The sequence below is a fragment of the Coregonus clupeaformis genome, chromosome 6 (genome assembly GCF_020615455.1).
Source record: "Coregonus clupeaformis isolate EN_2021a chromosome 6, ASM2061545v1, whole genome shotgun sequence".
NCBI classification, from domain to species: domain Eukaryota; kingdom Metazoa; phylum Chordata; class Actinopteri; order Salmoniformes; family Salmonidae; genus Coregonus; species Coregonus clupeaformis.
The window spans coordinates 39,448,450-39,470,628 of NC_059197.1; the positions used below are offsets into that span (position 1 = coordinate 39,448,450).

The 22,179-nt window shown below is 44.8% G+C and overlaps 1 protein-coding gene across 1 annotated transcript in view; it reads right to left on the minus strand.

The window, feature by feature from the left end:
- LOC121567915 (elastin) overlaps nucleotides 1-22,179 on the minus strand; it is an 82,763-nt gene that overhangs the window by 29,559 nt on the left and 31,025 nt on the right. The window contains exons 6-26 of the mRNA XM_041878303.2: nucleotides 11,921-12,046; nucleotides 11,546-11,683; nucleotides 11,271-11,312; nucleotides 10,889-10,921; nucleotides 9,781-9,825; nucleotides 9,502-9,588; nucleotides 9,360-9,407; nucleotides 6,559-6,621; nucleotides 6,256-6,366; nucleotides 5,339-5,482; nucleotides 4,359-4,406; nucleotides 2,255-2,353; nucleotides 2,074-2,130; nucleotides 1,875-1,985; nucleotides 1,626-1,661; nucleotides 1,442-1,534; nucleotides 1,259-1,294; nucleotides 695-784; nucleotides 486-521; nucleotides 261-347; nucleotides 109-144 (exon numbers count right to left, since the gene is read on the minus strand). Coding sequence (XP_041734237.2) covers nucleotides 109-144; nucleotides 261-347; nucleotides 486-521; nucleotides 695-784; nucleotides 1,259-1,294; nucleotides 1,442-1,534; nucleotides 1,626-1,661; nucleotides 1,875-1,985; nucleotides 2,074-2,130; nucleotides 2,255-2,353; nucleotides 4,359-4,406; nucleotides 5,339-5,482; nucleotides 6,256-6,366; nucleotides 6,559-6,621; nucleotides 9,360-9,407; nucleotides 9,502-9,588; nucleotides 9,781-9,825; nucleotides 10,889-10,921; nucleotides 11,271-11,312; nucleotides 11,546-11,683; nucleotides 11,921-12,046 — 1,566 coding nt within the window. The remainder of the gene's footprint in view (nucleotides 1-108; nucleotides 145-260; nucleotides 348-485; nucleotides 522-694; nucleotides 785-1,258; nucleotides 1,295-1,441; nucleotides 1,535-1,625; nucleotides 1,662-1,874; nucleotides 1,986-2,073; nucleotides 2,131-2,254; nucleotides 2,354-4,358; nucleotides 4,407-5,338; nucleotides 5,483-6,255; nucleotides 6,367-6,558; nucleotides 6,622-9,359; nucleotides 9,408-9,501; nucleotides 9,589-9,780; nucleotides 9,826-10,888; nucleotides 10,922-11,270; nucleotides 11,313-11,545; nucleotides 11,684-11,920; nucleotides 12,047-22,179) is intronic.

Genomic DNA, 22,179 nt, shown 5'->3' on the forward strand with positions numbered 1-22,179 from the left:
GGAGGGTGACATGAAAACAAGGGTTAGTTAAAAGTGGACAGATATTTCAGCATGAGTTAAAAACAATGTACCAACTCTGATGTTGCTGTTCTGAGTGATGTTTCTTACCATATTTAGCGGCTTTGGCCGCAGCAGGATTATATCCTGAAATGTAAATCGTTAATACATTAAAAAGGAAATTCTGCCAAGCCATTACAGTAGACATACAGTACAGTCAAACTACATTACATCCTGCACCCCAATGGTACTCCTTTCTGTACCTCCAGCCCCAGCTCCTGGTACTCCTCCTACTCCTCCTGCAACTGATCCAGCACCTGGGAGCCCGCCTGCACCTCCTCCTGGGAGTCCTGTGTAGAGGGACACAAGAAAACCATTGGATTTCAGAAGCATGTCTAAATTCAGTCAGTTAACAGTGGAACTAAATTAGTTAACAGCATGAATTCAATCAATGTACCAATTCTGATGTTGCTGTTTTGATTATTTACCATATTTAGCTGCTTTGGCCGCCGCGGGATTATATCCTAAAATGCAAAAAGTTAATCACTCGTGATTTTTATAGTCTAAAGATGATTATAGATTTTTGCCAAATATAACCATCTAGCTTACAATATCATACCTGAATAAAGTCCTTAATCTACACAGTAAAGAGCAGCACCACTGAGATGAGTTTAGTGTAGTATACTTTTAGGCTCACCTCCAGCCCCAGGTACACCCCCCCCTCCCCCTCCTGGTACTCCACCAAGTCCTCCAGCTCCTAGGCCTGCTCCTGCACCTCCTGGAACTCCTGTGTGGCAAGACAAGACAAGAACAGTTAGTTAAAGGGATGATCTGCAGTTCAAACAATAACAAAGCAGACAGCCCACTACTGTTTTCTTAAAAGCTGAGGGATGGGGTTGGAGAAATGTAAGCACTCTCAAATTTATAGACAGTGCTACAGATGCAAGACTGACCATCCATGATATCAACATTATAGTTTTAACGCTGTTTTGAGGCTATGCAGCATTTGTTTACAAATGCAAAGTTTACAAACAAAGGAGTAAAATAAGTTTGTATTTTTGATTTTGATGGTACGACAGTTCAACTAAACTAAGGAGGCATGTATGTTATATTATTCAAGAATCAATGGGTATATACAGTATCATTAATTTAAAAGTCTAAAAATGGATATAGCAACTGCTGTTTGCCCCGTTAAAGGTGAACATACAAAAAATATATATGTACCACCTCTGGTGTTGCTGTTTTGAGAGATCTTTCCTACCGTATTTAGCAGCTTTGGCCGCAGCAGGGTTATATCCTGAAATGCAAAAGTTTATACATTAGAAACACAGATTTTCATAGTCAAACTGCAATCACAAAAAAATTATGCAGAATTCTGAACTAACTAAATTCACTTTAAGAGGTCTATCCGATTTTTATGTTGTACAGTTACTTTCATATGTACCTCCAGCTCCTCCGGGTACCACCCCAGGTACTCCTCCTGCTCCTCCTGCTATTGATCCAAGACCTGGGACGCCCCCTGCACCTCCTGGGACTCCTAGGGTGGAGAGTCACAAGAAACGACTCAAATTCAGTCTTGTCTTACTAGTTAAAACTCTGATGTTGCAGTTCTGAGTGATGTTTCTTACCATATTTAGCAGCTTTGGCTGCAGCAGGATTATATCCTGAAACGTAAAAAATTAATAAACAAATCTTTAGATATACTCTCACTGTCAGTATAAAAAACAAAAAGAGTGAAAAAGCAATATGTTTCACTTGTATCCTCTGAATATCTAGTAGTAGTAATGTTAACTGTGGCTGTCCTGTCTAGTAGTTTTGTTTGGTGAGACTGTACACTGTCAGGTCTCTTTCTCACACGCTCTCTTTCTCTCTCTCACCTCCGGGGTAAGCTCCTCCTGCTCCAGGGTAGGCTCCACCCGCTCCAGGGTAGGCTCCACCCGCTCCAGGGTAGGCTCCACCTGCACCGGGCACACCACCCAAACCAGCACCTGGGGGTGCGAGAGAGAGAGAGTAAACACCTCAAGAGTTAGTAGTTGAAGTAAAGACATTCAGTAGCTCTGTGATAGAGATCATTACCATATTTAGCAGCTTTAGCCTGAGCCTGGGCCGGGTTAAGACCTCCTGTCCCCACACCTGCAGAGAGTGGGGGAACATAGACATTAGAGTTACAGGTCTCAATTCGAATTCATTTAAGTAATAGAGTGCCCTTAAAATATATTTTCACATATATTTGTGTAAGTGTTCTCCAAATCCCCACCAGTTCCAATGGGGTATCCAGGTTTGGATCCAGGACCTCCTTTTCCCCCAGGAAGGCCTGCTCCACCACCACCACCACCACCACCAAAGCCCCCGTATCCTGAAACAAGTGGAGAGAACCATCTACTGTACCGTGCTGCTTGTGCTACACACACGTACAATTAGGGAAGCACAGCCACAAGCTGCCCAGTGACACGAGCCTACCAGACAAGCTAAATTACTTCTATGCTCGCTTCGAGGCAAGTAACACTGAAACATGCATGAGAGCATCAGCTGTTCCGGATGACTGTGTGATCACACTCTCCGTAGCCAATGTTAGTAAGACCTTTAAACAGGTCAACATTCACAAGGCCGCAGGGCCAGACGGATTACCAGGACGTGTACTCCGAGCATGCGCTGACCAACTGGCAAGTGTCTTCACTGACATTTTCAACCTCTCCCTGTCTGAGTCTGTAATACCAACATGTTTCAAGCAGACACCGTAGTCCCTGTGCCCAAGAACACTAAGGTAACCTGCCTAAATAACTACCGACCCGTAGCACTCACGTCTGTAGACATGAAGTGCTTTGAAAGGCTGGTCATGGCTCACATCAACACCATTATCCCAGAAACCCTAGACCCACTCGCCCCAACAGATCCACAGATGATGCATTCTCTATTGCGCTCCACACTGCCCTTTCACACCTGGACAAAAGGAACACCTATGTGAGAATGCTATTAATTGACTACAGCTCAGCGTTCAACACCATCGTGCCCTCAAAGCTCATCACTAAGCTATGGACCCTGGGACTAAACACCTCCCTCTGCATCTGGATCCTGGACTTCCTGACGGGCCGCCCCCAGGTGGTAAGGGTAGGTAACAACACATCCGCTACACTTATCCTCAACACGGGGGCCCCTCAGGGGTGCGTGCTCAGTCCCCTCCTGTACTCCCTGTTCACTCATGACTGCCAGGCACGACTCCAACACCATCATTAAGTTTGCCGATGACACAACAGTGGTAGGCCTGATCACCGACAACGACGAGACAGCCTATAGGGAGGAGGTCAGAGACCTGGCCGTGTGGTGCCAGGACAACAACCTCTCCCTCAACGTGATCAAGACAAAGGAGATGATTGTGGGCTACAGGAAAAAGAAGAGGACCGAGCACGCCCCCATTCTCATCGACATGGCTGTAGTGGAGCAGGTTGAGAGCTTCAAGTTCCTTGGTGTCCACATCACCAACAACATGGTCCAAGCACACCAAGACAGTTGTGAAGAGGGCACGACAAAACCTATTCCCCCTAAGGAGACCGAAAAGATTTGGCATGGGTCCTCAGATCCTCAAAAGGTTCTACAGCTGCACCATCAAGAGCATTCTGACTGGTTGCATCACTGCCTGGTATGGCAACTGCTTGGCCTCCGACCGCAAGGCACTACAGAGGGTAGTGCGTACGGCCCAGTGCATCACTGGGGCCAAGCTTCCTGCCATCCAGGACCTCTATACCAGGCGGTGTCAGAGGAAGGCCCTAAAAATTGTCAAAGACTCCAGCCACCCTAGTCATAGACTGTTCTCTCTGCTACCGCACGACAAGCGTTACCGGAGCGCCAAGTCTAGGTCCAAGAGGCTTCTAAACAGCTTCTACCCCCAAGCCATAAAACTCCTGAACATCTAATCAAATGGCTACCCAGACTATTTGCATTGCCCCCCCCACCCCTATTTTATGCTGCTGCTACTCTCTGTTTATTATATATGCACAGTCACTTGAATAACTCTACCTACATGTACATATTACCCCAATTACCTTGACTAACCGGTGCCCCCGCACATTGACTCGGTACCGGTACCCCCTGTATATAGCCTCACTATTGTTATTTTTACTGCTGCTCTTTAATCATTTGTTACTTTATTTCGTATGATTTTATATTGTATTTTTGTGTGATTTTTTTTGGTATTCTTTCTTAAAACTGCATTGTTGATTAAGGGCTTGTAAGTAAGCATTTCCCTGTAAGGTCTACACCTGTTGTATTTGGCGCATTTGACAAATACAATTTGATTTGATTTGAATTACACATACATGCAGACACACTACTTAAAACATTTACATATGAAAAACTTTCTGTACCAAATGGAAGTTTGCCTCCAGCTCCTCCAGCTTTCATTCCATAGCCACCTGTGGAAACCATGGTGACAAATAAATGGTATTAGTCTGCTATAGAGTAAAGGTTTTCAACAGCCACTAGCAAACTGTCAGAAAATAAATGACTAATTCTACAGATCTTCGTTTTTAAATTATTGATTTATTACTGATTTATTCATTCCAGATCCATCCAAAGACATACAACCACACAATTATACTCTATTCTATTCAGCAGTAAATGTTAATACATCTACTGTAGAGGGTTAGTAGTTCTACATCATTGTTAAGGTTTGAGCCCAGTAGGTCATAGCTGAAGCAGTGTGGGTTTTAGCATGTGTAAACACAGCTACATTTGTTTCTCATCAAACCGGTGTTGATTTGATTCAGCAGGATGACCTAGCCTGCTACAAACATCGAGAAACATTCTGAAAACTAAACCACGAAACAGACAGGATTTGTCAGTCCATTCAGATCTTACTATTGCCCCTGAGTGACTACAGATCTGAGAGGAGGCCAAAGGAGAGCTCTAACCTACTGTATTCTTTTGGCTGCATGACACTCTTCCCTGTGAGGGACCACATACAGTAAATAGCTAACTAAGACCATGTTGTCTTAACACACATAATATTAACTGACATTGATTGAAGTCGTGGTCCCTTACAGTGAATGGGTGTGCAGCAGCTAACTTACATACAATACATGACAGAAGCAGTCACAGTTTTAGTGGGTTAAGGTTCTGAGGTTTTGCACTTTTCAGATTCTCAAAGCGTCTTAGAGGGGAAGGTGGTAGATGTATCATTCTGATTTTGAGGTCTTCCTAGAACGTGATGATGTGACTCCAACAACACATGGCAACAACTCAGTTTTGAAGAGGAAAGAAAACACCCTTGTCCCAAAGTCAGGACCTGGGCCTCAAAAAGAGAACGATTTGATTCTCAGCAGCCAATTCACAATGATAAACCCACCATACATAACCTGAGGCCTTGGAGGGGGGTACCCATAGAACCGCCCGTGCACGTGGCCGTTCACGTGACCATGCATGGGGCTGTGCATGTGGCCATAATGGGGGTGATGGGGATAAGACACTCTGTGCACTGTAGGGAAAGGAACTGCAACGCACGGTCAACATTGTGTCACCTTAATTCATACAGACCGCAAACATTTGACGTTTAACATCCATTAAACACTGGGATGAATGACGTTTAGGGACAATAAGATAATTAAGTCATAGTTGTTTTTTGTGTACTTTTTACCCCCAATTTTGTGATATCCAATTGGTAGTTACAGTCTTGTCCCATCGCTGCATCTCCCGTACGGACTCGGGAGAGGCAAAAGTCGAGAGCCATGCGTCCTTCGAAACACGACTCTGCCAAGCCACACTGCTTGCTTAACCCGGAAGCCAGCCACACTAATGTGTCGGAGAAAACACTGTACAACTGCACACCGTGTCAGAGTGCAAGGAGTCGCTAGAGCGCAATGGGACAAGGACATCCCGGCCGGCCAAACCCTCCCCTAACCCGGACGACGCTGGGCCAATTGTGCGCCGCCTCATGAGTCTCCAGGTCGCGGCCGGCTGCGACACAGCCCGGGATCGAACCCGGGTCTGTAGTGACGCCTCAAGCACTGCGATGCAGCGCCTTAGACCGCTGCGCCACTCGAGAGGCCGTCACAGTTGTTTTTAAGTAACTAATGGAGGATTGCCACCTCCAGTTTACCTGCACACGCCAAATGAATATACACTTGTTTTAACACTAGCTATGTGTCTATTTCTATAGATTCCAAGATGTCATTGAAAAGACTGGAAATGTTCCTTAATTATCAACATTTTACCTGTGAATTGATAATAGAAAATAAATGAGCAGTCATTTGTCCGATGACATACCTTGTGTTTTGGGTGTTTTGAGTGGGTATCCATGGAATACTCCTGGCTGCATTGGTCCTCCGTAACCAACACGACCTGAGCCTCCTGGTACCTGCTGTCCTCCACCTGGCACTGTAGAGGACAAATCATATCAGACATGCAGACAGACAGGCAGTCAAACACAGGCAGGCAGGCAGAAAGACAGATAGACAAGACATGAAAACAATGTGATCTGTAGATGCATGCATGCTACAGGTATCCCAATCAAATGTCATGTCATCAAATATGTTACTGCATGTTTTATTAAAAGCATGATTGATTTACATGATTTGGGATTGAGTCCGTTCCCAGTGGCCACACCGGGCAACACTCCACGACCACCAAACCCTGCAGACATGAAGAGGTGGGGATCAGAGAATTAGCAAGTGAATGGATTAGGGTTGAATGGTGGGAACCCGGTTACCGAGATTTACCGGGATTTACCGCCCAAAACCACTCCCTTTTCCCGTGATAAATAACTGCGAGGAACCAGTAAATTATAAAAAATGATTTATATGAACAGCATGGTGTGAAATGGCGTTAAATTATATGCGATGGCTAAATATGGCTTCCCTACGGCCTCTGCATGATGAGTCAATGCTCAGGGTGGGGACAGACAGCCCATCTCAGTATGGAGCGTAGTTGACAATGCATGTAGACCTACTTATCATCTCATCATGGTACATTTTTTTCTTGTGACAGGTAGGCCTACATTTGCTGCAGCATAACCTAAGCTACAGTAATATAAAGACCGAATGCGTGTCTAATTTACGCATCTCCATCTGACTTTCGGGGTCACCTTGTTTTTTAATTGTAAAGATTATTATTATTATTTTAGTTGCAGATGCAGTGTTTTAAAACAGAATATCATTAGAATATCGTTGCTTTAAATCAGTGCACGTGCAAGCACTCTCTCAGTCTTTCTCTCTCTCCATCAACTCCATTCAAAGTGCATCCAAAATAGATCATCCTGTTCTAGATTGATATACAGTGAGGGAAAAAAGTATTTGATCCCCTGCTGATTTTGTACGTTTGCCCACTGGCAAAGACATGATCAGTCTATAATTTTAATGGTAGGTTTATTTGAACAGTGAGAGACAGAATAACAACAAAAAAATCCTGAAAAACGCATGTCAAAAATGTTATCAATTGATTTGCATTTTAATGAGGGAAATAAGTATTTGACCCCTCTGCAAAACATGACTTAGTACCTGGTGGCAAAACCCTTGTTGGCAATCACAGAGGTCAGACGTTTCTTGTAGTTGGCCACCAGGTTTGCACACATCTCAGGAGGGATTTTGTCCCACTCCTCTTTGCAGATCTTCTCCAAGTCATTAAGGTTTCGAGGCTGACATTTGGCAACTCGAACCTTCAGCTCCCTCCACATATTTTCTATGGGATTAAGGTCTGGAGACTGGCTAGGCCACTCCAGGACCTTAATGTGCTTCTTATTGAGCCACTCCTTTGTTGCCTTGGCCGTGTGTTTTGGGTCATTGTCATGCTGGAATACCCATCCACGACCCATTTTCAATGCCCTGGCTGAGGGAAGGAGGTTCTCACCCAAGATTTGATGGTACATGGCCCCGTCCATCGTCCCTTTGATGCGGTGAAGTTGTCCTGTCCCCTTAGCAGAACCCCCCCCCCAAAGCATAATGTTTCCACCTCCATGTTTGATGGTGGGGATGGTGTTCTTGGGTTCATAGGCAGCATTCCTTCTCCTCCAAACACGGCGAGTTGAGTTGATGCCAAAGAGCTCGATTTTGGTCTCATCTGACCACAACACTTTCATACAGTTCTCCTCTGAATCATTCAGATGTTCATTGGCAAACTTCAGACGGCCCTGTATATGTGCTTTCTTGAGCAGGGGGACCTTGCGGGCACTGCAGGATTTCAGTCCTTCACGGCGTAGTGTGTTACCAATTGTTTTCTTGGTGACTATGGTCTCAGCTGCCTTGAGATCATTGACAAGATCCTCCCGTGTAGTTCTGGGCTGATTCCTCACCGTTCTCATGATCATTGCAACTCCACGAGGTGAGATCTTGCATGGAGCCCCAGGCCGAGGGAGATTTACAGTTATTTTGTGTTTCTTCCATTTGCGAATAATCGCACCAACTGTTGTCACCTTCTCACCAAGCTGCTTGGCGATGGTCTTGTAGCCCATTCCAGCCTTGTGTAGGTCTACAATCTTGTCCCTGATATCCTTGGAGAGCTCTTTGGTCTTGGCCATGGTGGAGAGTTTGGAATCTGATTAATTGATTGCTTCTGTGGACAGGTGTCTTTTATACAGGTAACAAACTGAGATTAGGAGCACTCCCTTTAAGAGTGTGCTCCTAATCTCAGCTGGTTACCTGTATAAAAGACACCTGGGAGCCAGAAATCTTTCTGATTGAGAGGGGGTCAAATACTTATTTCCCTCATTAAAATGCAAATCATCATTTTCCCATGATGTCAAGCAAAGAGGCACTGAGTTTGAAGGTAGGCCTTGAAATACATCCACAGGTACACCTCCAATTGACTCAAATTATGTTAATTAGCCTATCAGAAGCTTCTAAAGCCATGATATCATTTTCTGGAATTTTCTAAGCTGTTTAAAGCACTGTCAATTTAGTGTATGTAAACTTCTGACCCACTGGAATTGTGATACAGTGAATTATAAGTGAAATAATCTGTCTATAAACAATTGTTGGGAAAATTATTTGTGTCATGCACAAAATAGATGTCCTAACCGACTTGCCAAAACTACAGTTTGTTAAAAAAGAAATTAGTGGAGTGGTTGAAAAACGAGTTTTAATGACTCGAACCTAAGTGTATGTAAACTTCCGACCTCAACTGTATATGCTTTATAATGCTGTTGAAGCACACTTCCGGTTTTGGCTACCGGGTTACCCGGGAGAAAAGTGATTTATTCTCGGGATGGAACAATTGTAAAATACCTGGAAAATATTCAAACCTAGAATGGATATCACAGCATGCAAATCCCTGAGTTACATCAACCTATATTAAGCCCCAAAGGGGAGAATATGGTGAAACACTGTTTGATATATTGTGATTCATGTGGGACTTTCAGAGGAATTGAAGAGACACACCTTGTCCTGGCACCTGGCCACCTTGGTAAAGTCCAGGCACACCCACACCTGCAAAGACCAATAAAATCAATTATTTTATACTGCTTCCAATGGCATTCATCAGATTTTGTACACATGCATAGTCACATAAACCCACGCTCACTTGGTACTCCTCCTTTTGGAGCCTTTCCTTTTCCGGCACCAGGTCCTAGCCCACCTCCAGGTAGGCCAGTCTGAGGAATAACAGGTGCTGAAAGAGACACATGGGAGAGACATTACATAGTTATAACTACTCATATACTAGTGAGTCCCCAGTCAGTATTGTGAATCAGCGTAGCTACATTAAACATCTAGAGGATAATGATAAAACACTGAATATTGTCAAGAGAAAAAGGTTGTACTGGATGGCATGATTTGAGCTTTGTGTGTGTGTGTGTCTTACCTCCTGCGGGCACTGCAGCTCCTGTTCCTGTGCCTCCAGGTCCCCCTGAGTATGTCAACATCATCATCATCATCATCATCATCATCACAGTGATCAAAGAATGTGGACAATGCTAATCTTTATCCAGAGTTGTTCTGAGAGGCAGAGGCTCTATGGCACTCTATTCCGTATAAAGTGTATGTAGGGAATAGGGTGCCATTTGGGACACAGACCACAATAAAGCATGGCATTCATCTTGCCTCATCAAATGCTTCATTTCTTTGGCTCTTTGGTTATCCCCTACGCAGGAAATGAGCTGTCAGATCTGGCTCTTAGGGGCTTGGCAGTCGGATCAAACGTTTTCATGTATTTGTTTAACCTTCGCTTTCTATCTTAAAATCCACCAATCCTTCTCTCCAAGGAACAGACATTACGCAGTGCCTTTAGTATGTGGTGAACGAACGAGGGGATTCAGAGAAACAAGGGAAGGCTGGCAACAGAAAGAATGGAGAGGAATGCTGCTGTTCTGTTCTATCTGAAAGGGGTTTGGATGGAATGGGATTATTTTGTTGGAATACCATGAAAAGAGTCAAGAAAGGGTTGAAGAGCATTGCACAAGCGCTGTATCGGCCTGTGACTGAGGGCCTTGTCGACTGCCAACCAATATTTAAGCGCAGGCTCTTTGCCATAATGCTAGGCCATGATACCCTTCATTGAACATGTACACACATACTCTAAAACAATGTAATTCAGGCAATATTGTTGCTTAAACTATCTAGATTACGCCAACCTATAAATCATGTCCAAAATTTGGATGCAATCGACGTGAAACATTTTCTCATAGCATGTGAGCACACAAACCTATATAAGTTATTGAAAGTTTTACAGTTAGTGAGTGCTTTTTAAGCTCAGATAACCTCTGCTTTCTTGTGTCTCTAGTCTATGGGGAATATAATCTAACCTCCTTTGTGTGGTTTGGGAACCTTTCCTCGAGCTCCAGTGAACAAGAGATACAGAAGGTACAGTATATACAGAAAGTAGCTCACTAGTTCCAAAATGGCCACTGCGACTGTAGGATTTCAATTGGTCATGGGACCTTGGGTGCCAACATGGCGCCCATGCCACTCACCTAGACCTGGCTGTAATCCACCACCGCCATAGCCTGTAGAGAAACACAGAAACAAAATGGAGGTTGGATTATAGTTTGATGTGATTTATGTGTATTTGGTTGTTTTATAGCTTTCCACAACACAGAGAAATCCATAGCAACATTATTGAATGGCAATAAAGTGTTTTTGATACAGACTCCACCCACACAACCCTCTAGTCTAGGGCCTTTGTTTCTCAAACAAGTTGGCACAAGGGACTGGCAGGCCATGGTTCTCCTCTTTGGAGTACAGCTTTGCTTAAAATTATGACTTGTAAACGTGAGGACTTGTAAACTATAGTATCTATCACATGGACCGCTGCATGGATTGCCCACAGAAAGGGGGTTGAGATGTGTACTGTACCTGGCTGTAGTCCACCCCCGGGCAGTCCTCCTGCACCATAGCCTGAAAGAAACACAGATTTATAGCTCTGACATATTGCAAAATGTATATTGCAAAACATCTCACCTAGCTATCTTAAGATGAATGCACTAATTGGAAGTTGCTCTGGATAAGAGCATCTGCTAAATTACTAAAATGTAAATGTAAATTGCAATACTATCACGTAGACCAATGCTGGTCCACAGAAGGACAGTAGATAAACATGGTTTTGAGAATTTATTCCGGCTGTACTGTACCTGGTTGTAGTCCACCTCCTGCCCCATAGCCTGGCTTGGGTCCTGCCTTCTGTCCCAGCCCACCTCCAGGGAAGAAGCCCCCAGCACCACCTCCTCCATACGGCGAGCCTCCATACGGCAAGCCTCCTCCATAACCAGCTGAGGAGAGTGACGGGAGGGGGGGGAGAAGCCACGAGCAGGGAGGTGTGGTTTTTAATCCAACCCTTTAACACTCTCAGTGTCTCATTCTGTCATATTGTGAAGTGCTCTAATGTGGCCAGGAGTGATGGGTAGCCTTAGTGGTCATTTAGCATAATATTAGCTTGAACAGCACTAAGACACAGGGTCAGTACTACTGGTGGTCCAAGAACCTGAAGTCACACTGTGCTACTGTACCTCCCGGCTTAGCGTATCCTCCTCCTCCTCCAAAGCTTCCTGTTCCCAGACCGCCTGCTCCAGGACCAGCTCCATATCCTCCACCACCAAGACCACCACCCCCAACACCACCAAGGTTTCCATAACCTCAGAGAGGAGAGGGAGGGAGAGTATGAGGCAGGGTTAGTGAACAACATAATTTCAGATCCACATGAAGTGCATAGATTGTGGATAGAAGATAGAGGTTTGACTTGATTGTATATTGTAGGTCTGCAGGAGTGCTGTTGGTAGTAATGTCAGATTGTGACCACTAGAGGGAATCAGAGGCTGAGAGGAACAGCTAGTCTGTAGTGGCTGCCGAGGCAACAGGATTTTGGCACACCACAGCAGTCTCTATGGGGAGAAAAACATTCTTCCCACATGGTAATCATACATAAATTAAGTCATATTCCAGGGGGGAAAGGAGGGGGAGAAGAAGAGGGAAGAGGGGGAAACTCAGGCAGCGAGAAAAGCTCGGTCTTTTCGCCACCTTTAACATATTTCACAATCCTAAATCAGCCGTTGACCTGTTGCTAAACCCTCACATTGTAATTCATTCAATTACAGACAGAAAAATAAAAACAATCTCCCCAAAAACCTTATCCTCCTCATTACACGATAACTAACGAAGACACACGGAGCCAGCCACCCCTGACATAGAACCAGTAGCAGATAATTCAGTTAATGGACACTCCTACTGTCGTGAACGTAATTTACATTTCAATAGGGTGATAAAACATTACCAAAACAGCATTAAATACGGTAACAGTAACCAAGAGTCATGATCTGGATATAGTTAGCGTTTAGCAGGCCGCCCCAGTCTCTTTCCCTGGTAAGGAGGCAGTGCAGTCTTGCTGTAGATAGTAGGTAAATTATTCTGCTCAGTTAGTCTCTCGTGACAGAGTTAACAAATAAAATGTTAAATTGAGGAGCTAGCTGACCAGCGCACACGTGAGGTTTGGGTGCCGAGATGACTACTCAGTAAATAAAATAAAAATAAAAATAAATAAAATAAACACGACCTACTCCGTGACCTCCTCCAGCCCAGAGGGGCTCTGTAGGTGACTGAGTAAGTCACTGGGAGTGTTAGTAGGATTCTTACAGGATTATTATAGTCTATTAGCAGTAGCTGGGCTTTACAGGGGTCGTAGTGCACTGGGTTGATGAAGTGGAGAGAACCAGCATGAGGTCCAGTGTAAGCATGCACCCCTGGAGTGGACTACGACCTGATCCAGGCCTACAATGTAAATACTGGACATCCCTGTAGGGCTGTGTGTCATACGGTAGCATAGAGGTTGGAGAATTATACAAAATCATATAATCTTACTCTATCAAAGGCTAAGATGAAATAACTTCTATGAAAGACCCAGACTAGACCAGAAGAGACCTTGGTTTGGTCTTGGTTTGAGGTGTTGTAGGCTGTGACAAGGGGGTGAGAAGAATAGCCAAATGCGAGGCGTCTGAGAAATGAGGGAAGAGAGGAGGGAGATGATTCCGGAGATGGCCCAGCTGTCCGCAGACAGTGGTGGAAAGAGGGAAGAGAGTAGTGGAGGAATGCAAGGGGAGAGAGCGATAGACCAAGACAGAGGTGTGGGGTTTCATCCTCTAGTCAAAATAATCGCGGGCAACGTCCTGCCAAGGCGTTGACATCCCCACCACACTAAGCTAGATGTCCTTCTGCTAATCCTACCTCCTCCAGACCTCCTCCACCTCCCATTGCTCAACCGACAGCTGACAGGCTTCTTAGACACGTGGGGGTGATGAGGAGAGAAGAGGAAGAGGAGGAGGAGGAGGAGGAGGAGGAGGAGGAGGAAGAGGCGAGACAGACGCTAAGCTAAACAGCCTCATACTAATCCATCTCCTTCAAACCTTCTTCTCATTCCATTGCTCAACCAACAGACATTCTTAGAAATTAGGAGGTGATGAGGAGGAGGCTGCACAGTGTTGAGGAAGAGGCAAGACAGGGTCGTACATTAGTCTAAATGGTCCAGTACACTCCCTTGGCCTGGGGTTGGAGAGCCAGTCTATCTCTTCATAACTCTCTGACGAGACAAAAGACCAGCACAGGGTTGGAATGTCTCACTGGCAGCTCTCTGTTTAGGAGAGGAGCACGGGCCAGTGTGAGGTGTGTGTGTATGTATGTGTGTGAGAGACACACGGTTTCTCTCTTTCTTTTTGGCTGTTTGAGACATGCTCAGCACTCAGGGTTGACCGCCACCTGCTACGCTGCTCTGAACCCTCCGATCACAGACCAGGAGACGAAAGGCAGACACCACCAACCCTTCCTGAGAGGGAGCGTGTGTGTGTGTGTGTGTGTGTGTGTGTGTGTGTGTGTGTGTGTGTGTGTGTGTGTGTGTGTGTGTGAGAGAGAGAGAGAGAGAGAGAGAGAGAAAGGCAAAGAGAAAGAGAATAAGAAAGAGAGAATGGGCAGACTCTCACACCAGGTTCAAAGACAGTAGAGACAGCAAGGCCTCCCAGTCACCACAGGACTCCATTTTCTCTGGCTCCAACATCACTGGATCTCACTTCTATAAAACAGCTGCAAGGGAAGCTACTCTACAGTAACCGTAATGCCCTCAAAGTCATGTCTCTTTCTCTTTAAGGGTAAGAGAACACAGCAACATTCTCCGTCCGGACCGTTGCTGATTGGCAACCCTCCACAGATTGTATCACGAGACACATAAGAGCTCAGTACAAAAGCCCTTTGTTTTAGTCATATTTACTCAAAACTGTCAGCTCCAACAGGCAGTCCTTTGTCTGTGGCATATTATTACAGTATTTCAGTTCACACAAACATGCCTGTCTTAGCTCACACATTAACTTGTTGGAAGCGAGTGTACTGCAAGACCCAAGTTTGTTTGTTGTATTGAACCGCACACATGGAAACTCCGTCAACCTGACCTTGACTAGCTGTGAAACACACTGGTTCTCCTCCAAGGTGCTGTTATTGATGTTTAGACATTCGATTTGCAGATTATTGACAGGTCATTATAGTGTACGTGAGCCAAAATGGCCGGCTGTCTAGGTGAGACAAGCGAGCCACAGCAGAGACACCATAGGGCTAATGGAAACCTAATCGGCAGTGGACCCGAGACAGAAAGAAGCTGTGAAAAGGTCAACGACTTTAAATACAAGACAGAGAGGGCAGAAAAACAATCCTGCACAGGGAGAGAGAGAGAGAGAGAGAGAGAGAGAGAGAGAGAGAGAGAGAGAGAGAGAACAGAGAGAGAGAGAGAACAGAGAGAGAGAACAGAGAGAACAGAGAGAACAGAGAGAACAGAGAGAGAGAGAGAGAGAGAGAGAGAGAGAGAGAGAGAGAGAGAGAGAGAACAGAGAGAGAGAGAGCTGCAGAGCCAAGAAATTATAAGGTGAATGACAATAATGCAGTTTAATGCATCACACTTTCCCTCTGTTTGAAACGGCACTACGTGTGATGTGTCAAGTGATGTGTTTAACGTGTTAGTGTGTTTAGCAGAGAATTTCCATTCAGAAGGGATCTCTTGTTGTTGCATCTGTGCAATCAGTGGTACAGTATGTGTAACTGGTGAGGTAGAATATGGTGTTTTCTTGAAGCAGATTAGAAAAAGTGTATTGGGCACAGCATACTTTCTTCATAAATTAAAATGTGACGAATGACAAATTGGACCAATGTACCTATCACCTACTACATCAACATTGGACTGTAGCTGGCCAGACAAACTGGCAAAACAAATGGGTGCTTTCAGGTCATCGTGTATGTTCTCGTCTGAGTCTGTAGCTACAGTACGGATAAAAGAGAAGGGGTTATGTAACGGCGAACAGTGGGTCTGGTTTCAATAGTGTCTCTAAAACGCCCTCCGATTCTCTCCTCTCTGTTACCACATAGAGTTTAGGCAAGGCAATCCAATAATCAAGAGTTCTCAGATCTCTGTCTCTCTTTCTCTCTCGTCTCTTCCCCCCTCTCTCTCTCCCCCCCCCCCCCTCTCTCCTCTCTCTCGGAAGCAGCTGGGGCTGGTGAAGGGTTTAATTTAAGAAAGACTGAAGAGATCCAATAGAAAGGGAGAGCAGTAGGCTGTGTGGTCTGTTTGAAAGGGAAAAGAGCAATGGGTGACATACCGTATAAATTGTGGTGAACAATGATGTCATTCATCGCAAACTCAATGAGTGGATATGTCATGACTCATGACTCACACTGCTCTGTATGAATGAGTTAAAACGGTAATCAAGCATAATAACTTCTTTACATCAAGGCATGTGATAAGACAGATGTTGTCATGGTGAGATGGAGGATGGAGGATCGTTGGGAGGGTTAGTTAGAAGCAGGCAGCTCTGACGTGGAAGTCACTTGGCATGTTAGTGTATATGTAAGCAAGAGAAGAGATTTTTGACGTACCGATTCCATGACATAGTGTTTATGAACTGATACGCAAAACGATGCCGGATTCAAAACTTGGAATTTTTCTATTTAAATTATTATACAAAATTCTTGCTACCAATAGAATATTATTTATATGGGGGATACAATCTTCCCAGCTCTGCAGATTTTGCTGCGAAGAGACAGAATCATTTCATCATTTGTTTTGGTACTGTCCATTTGTAGCTTGTTTTTGGACACAGGTCCAGGAATGGCTAAAGGATTGCAATATTTACCTGGAGCTAACCCTGCAGATAGCACTACTGGGTGATCTGAAAAGTCATAGTCAATCGATCAATAATATAATAATACTTTTAGCAAAAATGTTTATTTTCAATTTACAATCTGTAGAAACAATGAGAATAGAAGGGTTTGGAATTTTTGTAAAACATCACAGTACAGTTGAAAAATATATGGCAAATAGAAATCCAATATGGATGGTGTTAAGAGATAGATGGGAGGTGTTGAATTGAGTTGAAGGATGGGACTAATAACAACTAACAACAACTAATAACAACAAGATAACTAATGTTAAGCATACTGTGTCCATAATAAGTATATAGGTTATAGGTTGAGAGCTTTTGTGAAAGAGCACAGTTAGAAAGATATCGCATATAGAAGCAAACCGGATGGACATCATGAAAATGATCAGAGAGGTTGAGGGTAGAGGAAGTTCAGGAGTAAAAACAAACAAAATAGAATTATTGTAAAATTGACTGTGCCCATAAAATGTATATAGTATGTATAAGCTGGAAGTAGAGGCCTTATCATTGTTGTTCTCTAGTTTACTCCAATTAGGGAAGGGGTGGTGGGGTTGTAAAGTAATAAAGGGAAATATATATTTTTAAAGGATATGTATATATGTATGTATATGTATTTATGTGTATGTATGTGTATATGTATATGTATATATATTTGCGAGAAAAAAACCATATGGGGCATTGGAAGTGATGCAGACAATTACATTGATGTAAGTTACAATCTATCTGCAATATTATAGCTGATCTACCCCCTAAATAAATAAATAAAAAAGTGTATATGTAAGCATATACTGTGTGTGTGTGTGTGGTTTGAGTGGTGTGAGTGGATGTCACTAGGCAGGGCTCGGCTAGGCTAGGCTTGGCCCGGTGGCTTCACTGTAATCCACATAAGTACAATGGATTGTTTTACAGCGACCTGTAAATTGTAGCCATTTGAAAGAGCTGCTCGCCCCCTCAGAGTGTGTGTGTGTGTAAATGTGTGTCTTGGTGTATTTGTGTGTGTATTAGCTAGTTTGTGCGAACACATGCATCGCTGCCAGGCTTGGCACAGAGTATCCATCAACCGCAAGACAAACAAATCAGAACCCGAACCAATTCTTATAACGACCAAATTAAAAATAATGATCCTCAACAACGTTGAAAAACCAGGAAATAGGCTAGGTGTGCCCAAAAAAATTTCCCTAATTCCTCCAGCTTTTATTCCACTAATTTGGGCCTTGACACTGGCCTGAAGGCATAGACACAAACTGAATGAGAGAAGCCTAGAGCCCTGGGCCTGAAACCACCACCATCCTGGCCTGTTTGTAGAAGCTGAAAATCCCTGACAGGGCTTAGGGACGTCTCTCTGACTCCATGGAAAGGAAGGAGAAAACAAAGGGCTCACCGCCGACTTAGAGCCTGGCTTGTTGTCACCGACCAGGGGAGTGTGTGTGTGTGTGTGTGTGTGTGTGTGTGTATGTTTGTGTGTGCTTATGTGTGCGTGCGTGTTTGTGCGTGCAAGTGTGTGTGTGTTTAATTAGTCCAGCATGCGTCTTAGATCCGCTCCACATAGCTGCTTCATGACTGATGGCTTGGAGGAAGTGGAAGTGACAAGGAGCAGGGGAGGTCACCAGAGGGAGAGAAGGGGGGATGAAGGAGGAGAGAAGAGTGATGACGGGGGGAGCTACAGCGTGTCCCACTCACACGATCTGGAATCACCTCTAGTACCTAACGTCACTCCTTCTTGTCCTGATCCAACTTCATCGTGCGCTACTAACGCAACAATGCACTGTACCCAAATGAACTTGGAGCCACTACATCATCCTATATCATGATCATTTGATTACTGATACCATCGGCTGTAATGACAACTATTATGATGTGTACGGGGCCTATAAAGTGGAATTTTACATCAATCAACAGCTGAGGCTGGGGGCTGGAGTCCACCTGTCAGTCACAACTAACCACAGACTCTCCAAGGACATGGGAGCGGATTGTAGCTTTAATGATATAGACATCCACAGGATTTCAGACTCACGCCTTATCAGAACATCAGAGGACAATCTCAGACTATCTCACTGGCTATGTCATTACCAGTGTTGGTTTTAGATCACGGCTGACTGTATGCCCGGTTATCCAACCGTATCATCTGTCCACATCCTTCCACATTCTCTAGCTATTCTATAGCGACCGGGGTGCTCAACATGCTCATACAGAGCACAGATCCAGGGCTGGGAAAGTAGAAGCCTATAGTGTCCTGTATGCTAGCTCCGTTAGGCTCCACACTTATAATCTACCGTGACTGCAGTCTCACACTTGTCATGTTTGGGAGGTCATTCTACTCCACTGGAGAGATAGAGGAAGAGGTCCCAGAGATCTTCTGGGCATTCCGGAGTTCTGAAGCTCCTATCCCAGGTCTCGCTCTCAGCTCTCACCGCCCCACCTGCTGTCAGTTACCGTGGAACCCTGCCATGGAATTCTCTTAAGGCTCTGTATGAGAGAGAGTAGAGAAAGAGGTTCTGACGTGCTGCTATCCTGGTACTTTTTCATCCTGGTCCAAAGGAATATCACAGTTGCTGTGCCAGCGCTGAGCCCTACAATAGGTCAGGAGTATATCCCTAGACCCATCTCTCATACTGGCCAACATGTGTACTTGCCCCCACACACGCAGGCACGCACACACACACTTTAACCACAAATACCTGCTCATTTCTGTCCATGATTTATTATGTCCGAGGAGAGCGATGGTCAAAACATACAGGGAGAGAAAAACAGTGGAGCCAGTGACCATGGTATGTGATGCTGGAAATGCACATAACATCGCCCAGATGGTCCACATATGCATTTCACTGCCTGCCTGCTGAATACCTTTCTGACAAGTCAGTGCTGAGAAATGATACTAGCATTAAACAGGTCAGTGTGTGTCTTGAACACACACTGTGGCCGTCTCCAATCTCTGTCTTGCCTACTACTTACTAAAACGACATACTGTGTCCTAATCATACTACATACTATTATTTACAGCATAATGTTTAGTAAAAACATATGCAGTAACCAAAAATATCAACATACTTATCGTCCATACTGAGAAGGTGTCATTTAATGCACAATCGCGCCTGTTCCCATCCATTCATTTATTTTTGTAGAGTGCGTCCCCTATTCTGTGAAACACAAGTGGGTGTGAAAAGACGATTATCTTCCTCAATTGTGTGCAGTCTAAATAAGTATGACATCCTGGAATTTAAAGCATAATACATTTTCGAAATTGTACATACTTTAAAACGTTCTATTTTTTCATACCAAAAAGCCTACTATTAAGAACGCAAGTATGGGTATTCGGACACAGCCTCTCTCGCTCTCTCTCTCTCTCTCTCTCTCTCTCTCTCTCTCTCTCTCTCTCTCTCTCTTTCTCTCTCACACACACAAACACACACCTCTCTCTCTCTCACACACACACACACCTCGTGAGTTCAGGTTCATCATGTCATCCTCAAAAGCATTTTTAGAGTTCCCTGTTAATTACGACACAATGCGTTCACAGGCCAGCCATATCAACACATGGGATGAACCACCGAGGGATGACACTGAGAGAGCTCACACTACACAATAACATAACAAATCAAGTCGTAACATGATACTGTATGGGCAACAGACATGCACAGTAGGTATCAGCTAAGACACCCACAAAGCATCCTTTACAGTGAGTATAGGATAATAAACCTACCCACATTTCATACAAGCCCATTAGGCCTATGTGTTAAAGCTTGTAACATTACGTTGAGTTGGGAGCTGCATAATGTAACCAGCTTTCCCAAATATAAATATTATTTTAAAAATCCCACTTCGATACTGTGCCAACAGAAGACTCAGGCCTATGACCTAGGGTTTTATTCAATCTGTATCACTGAAGCGTTACAGATTGCGCGATAAAAATGTATAGGTAATTTCCGATTGAGACTAAATATGTAGCGTTTACCGTGAATGGAGTCTCCGCTAATGCCTTTGAATTTTAATCACGCTGTAACGCTGAACTTCTGTGATATGGATTGAATAGAGCCCCTAGTCTGACAGTGACGGAGAGAGCTGCTCGCTCCAGACCAGAGCCACTGGCAGACACTGTGCAGGGGAGAGGCTGGGGTTGCACAGTCAGACACACTCGCAGGGTTAGGAGAGGGGAAGGTAGGGAGGGGGGTGAGGAGAGGGCAGGGCAGGGAGGGGGTGAGGAGAGGGGAAGGGAGGGAGGGGGGTGAGGAGAGGGGAAGGGAAGGGAAGGGAAGGGAGGGCAGGGAGGGGGGTGAGGAGAGGGGAAGGGAAGGGAAGGGAGGGAGGGCAGGGAGGGGGGTGAGGAGAGAGGAAGGGAGGGCAGGGAGGGGGTGAGGAGAGGGGAAGGGAGGGGAGGGCAGGGAGGGGGGTGAGGAGAGGAGAGGGGAGGGGAGGGCAGGGAGGGGGGTGATGAGAGGGGAGGCTGTACAGGCAGGGGAGAGGGCTGCTCGCTTTAGACCCACTGGCAGCAAACCATAAAGACAGGGGAGAGGTGGAGGCTTCAGTCCAGAACCACTGGCAGATTGTGTATGGAAGAGAGGTTGAGGAGACCAGGCCAGGAGACACATGGGGAGAGTCAACATCTTCCACTGACTGCAAATCGCTAATAACTGTGAGAACATGGTCAGCAGAACGAACAAGACCACAGGAACACAAAGAGACCATCGTGAGAACACAGCTGGTACAGCTGGTACTGAATATAGTAACTTGTAGCACAAGGAAGTCAACTTGTGTCACAATACAGTATTCAGTTTCATCTTTAAGATACAATAAAGCAACAGATAGAATTCCATGATAAAACTCATCAGAATCGATAGCCCTCTGAATTAAAAGTCCATCTTACCGGGCCTGGACACTGTGCAGTCATTCACAAAGACAACAAACAACCATAACAAAAGTTTTTTTTTCTTCTTCTTTTCTTTTAACTATTTTAATAAAATGTTCAAACAATACAAACATACACAGACAAAAGACAACAGACTGATGCACACAAACATCAACGACATCACCCCTGTCCATCACCCCTGCCCATCATTCCTGCCCATCACCCCTGCTCCCACCGCCTCCATCGCCTGCAAGACTCTATTCCACATGACTTCAAACTGCGCCACTGTGCCCTTCTCTGTCGCCCACACCCTTTCAATATTCAAATAATAATGCATTTGATTCTTCCACCGTCCCAACGATAGAGGATCATTTAACTCCAGTTCTTAAGCAAATGTTTTTTTTCTAAATGATTGACGAGAAAAGTGCGGTCCAACCCATTGGGTATCTCACCTCACCCTCATACGCCATGTCTTGAAATATGCAGATAGACGGATTAAAAGTACATTTGTATTGTAAAACTTCTGACAGCCAACTTTCTAGCTCTCTAACTAACAACAAACACAACTTGTGGGATGAAGAACATGAGAGCTATGTTCCCCTTTAAGCCTACTGATGTGAAAACCTTGTGGTCTCCAGGATTGGCCTCAGTGTCTCAGGGCTGGAGGCCTGGCTCATGTCCTGGCTGGTGGAAGGCCATTCCAGGAAAGGAATGAGAGGGAGTGGGGGACGAGGAGAGGGGA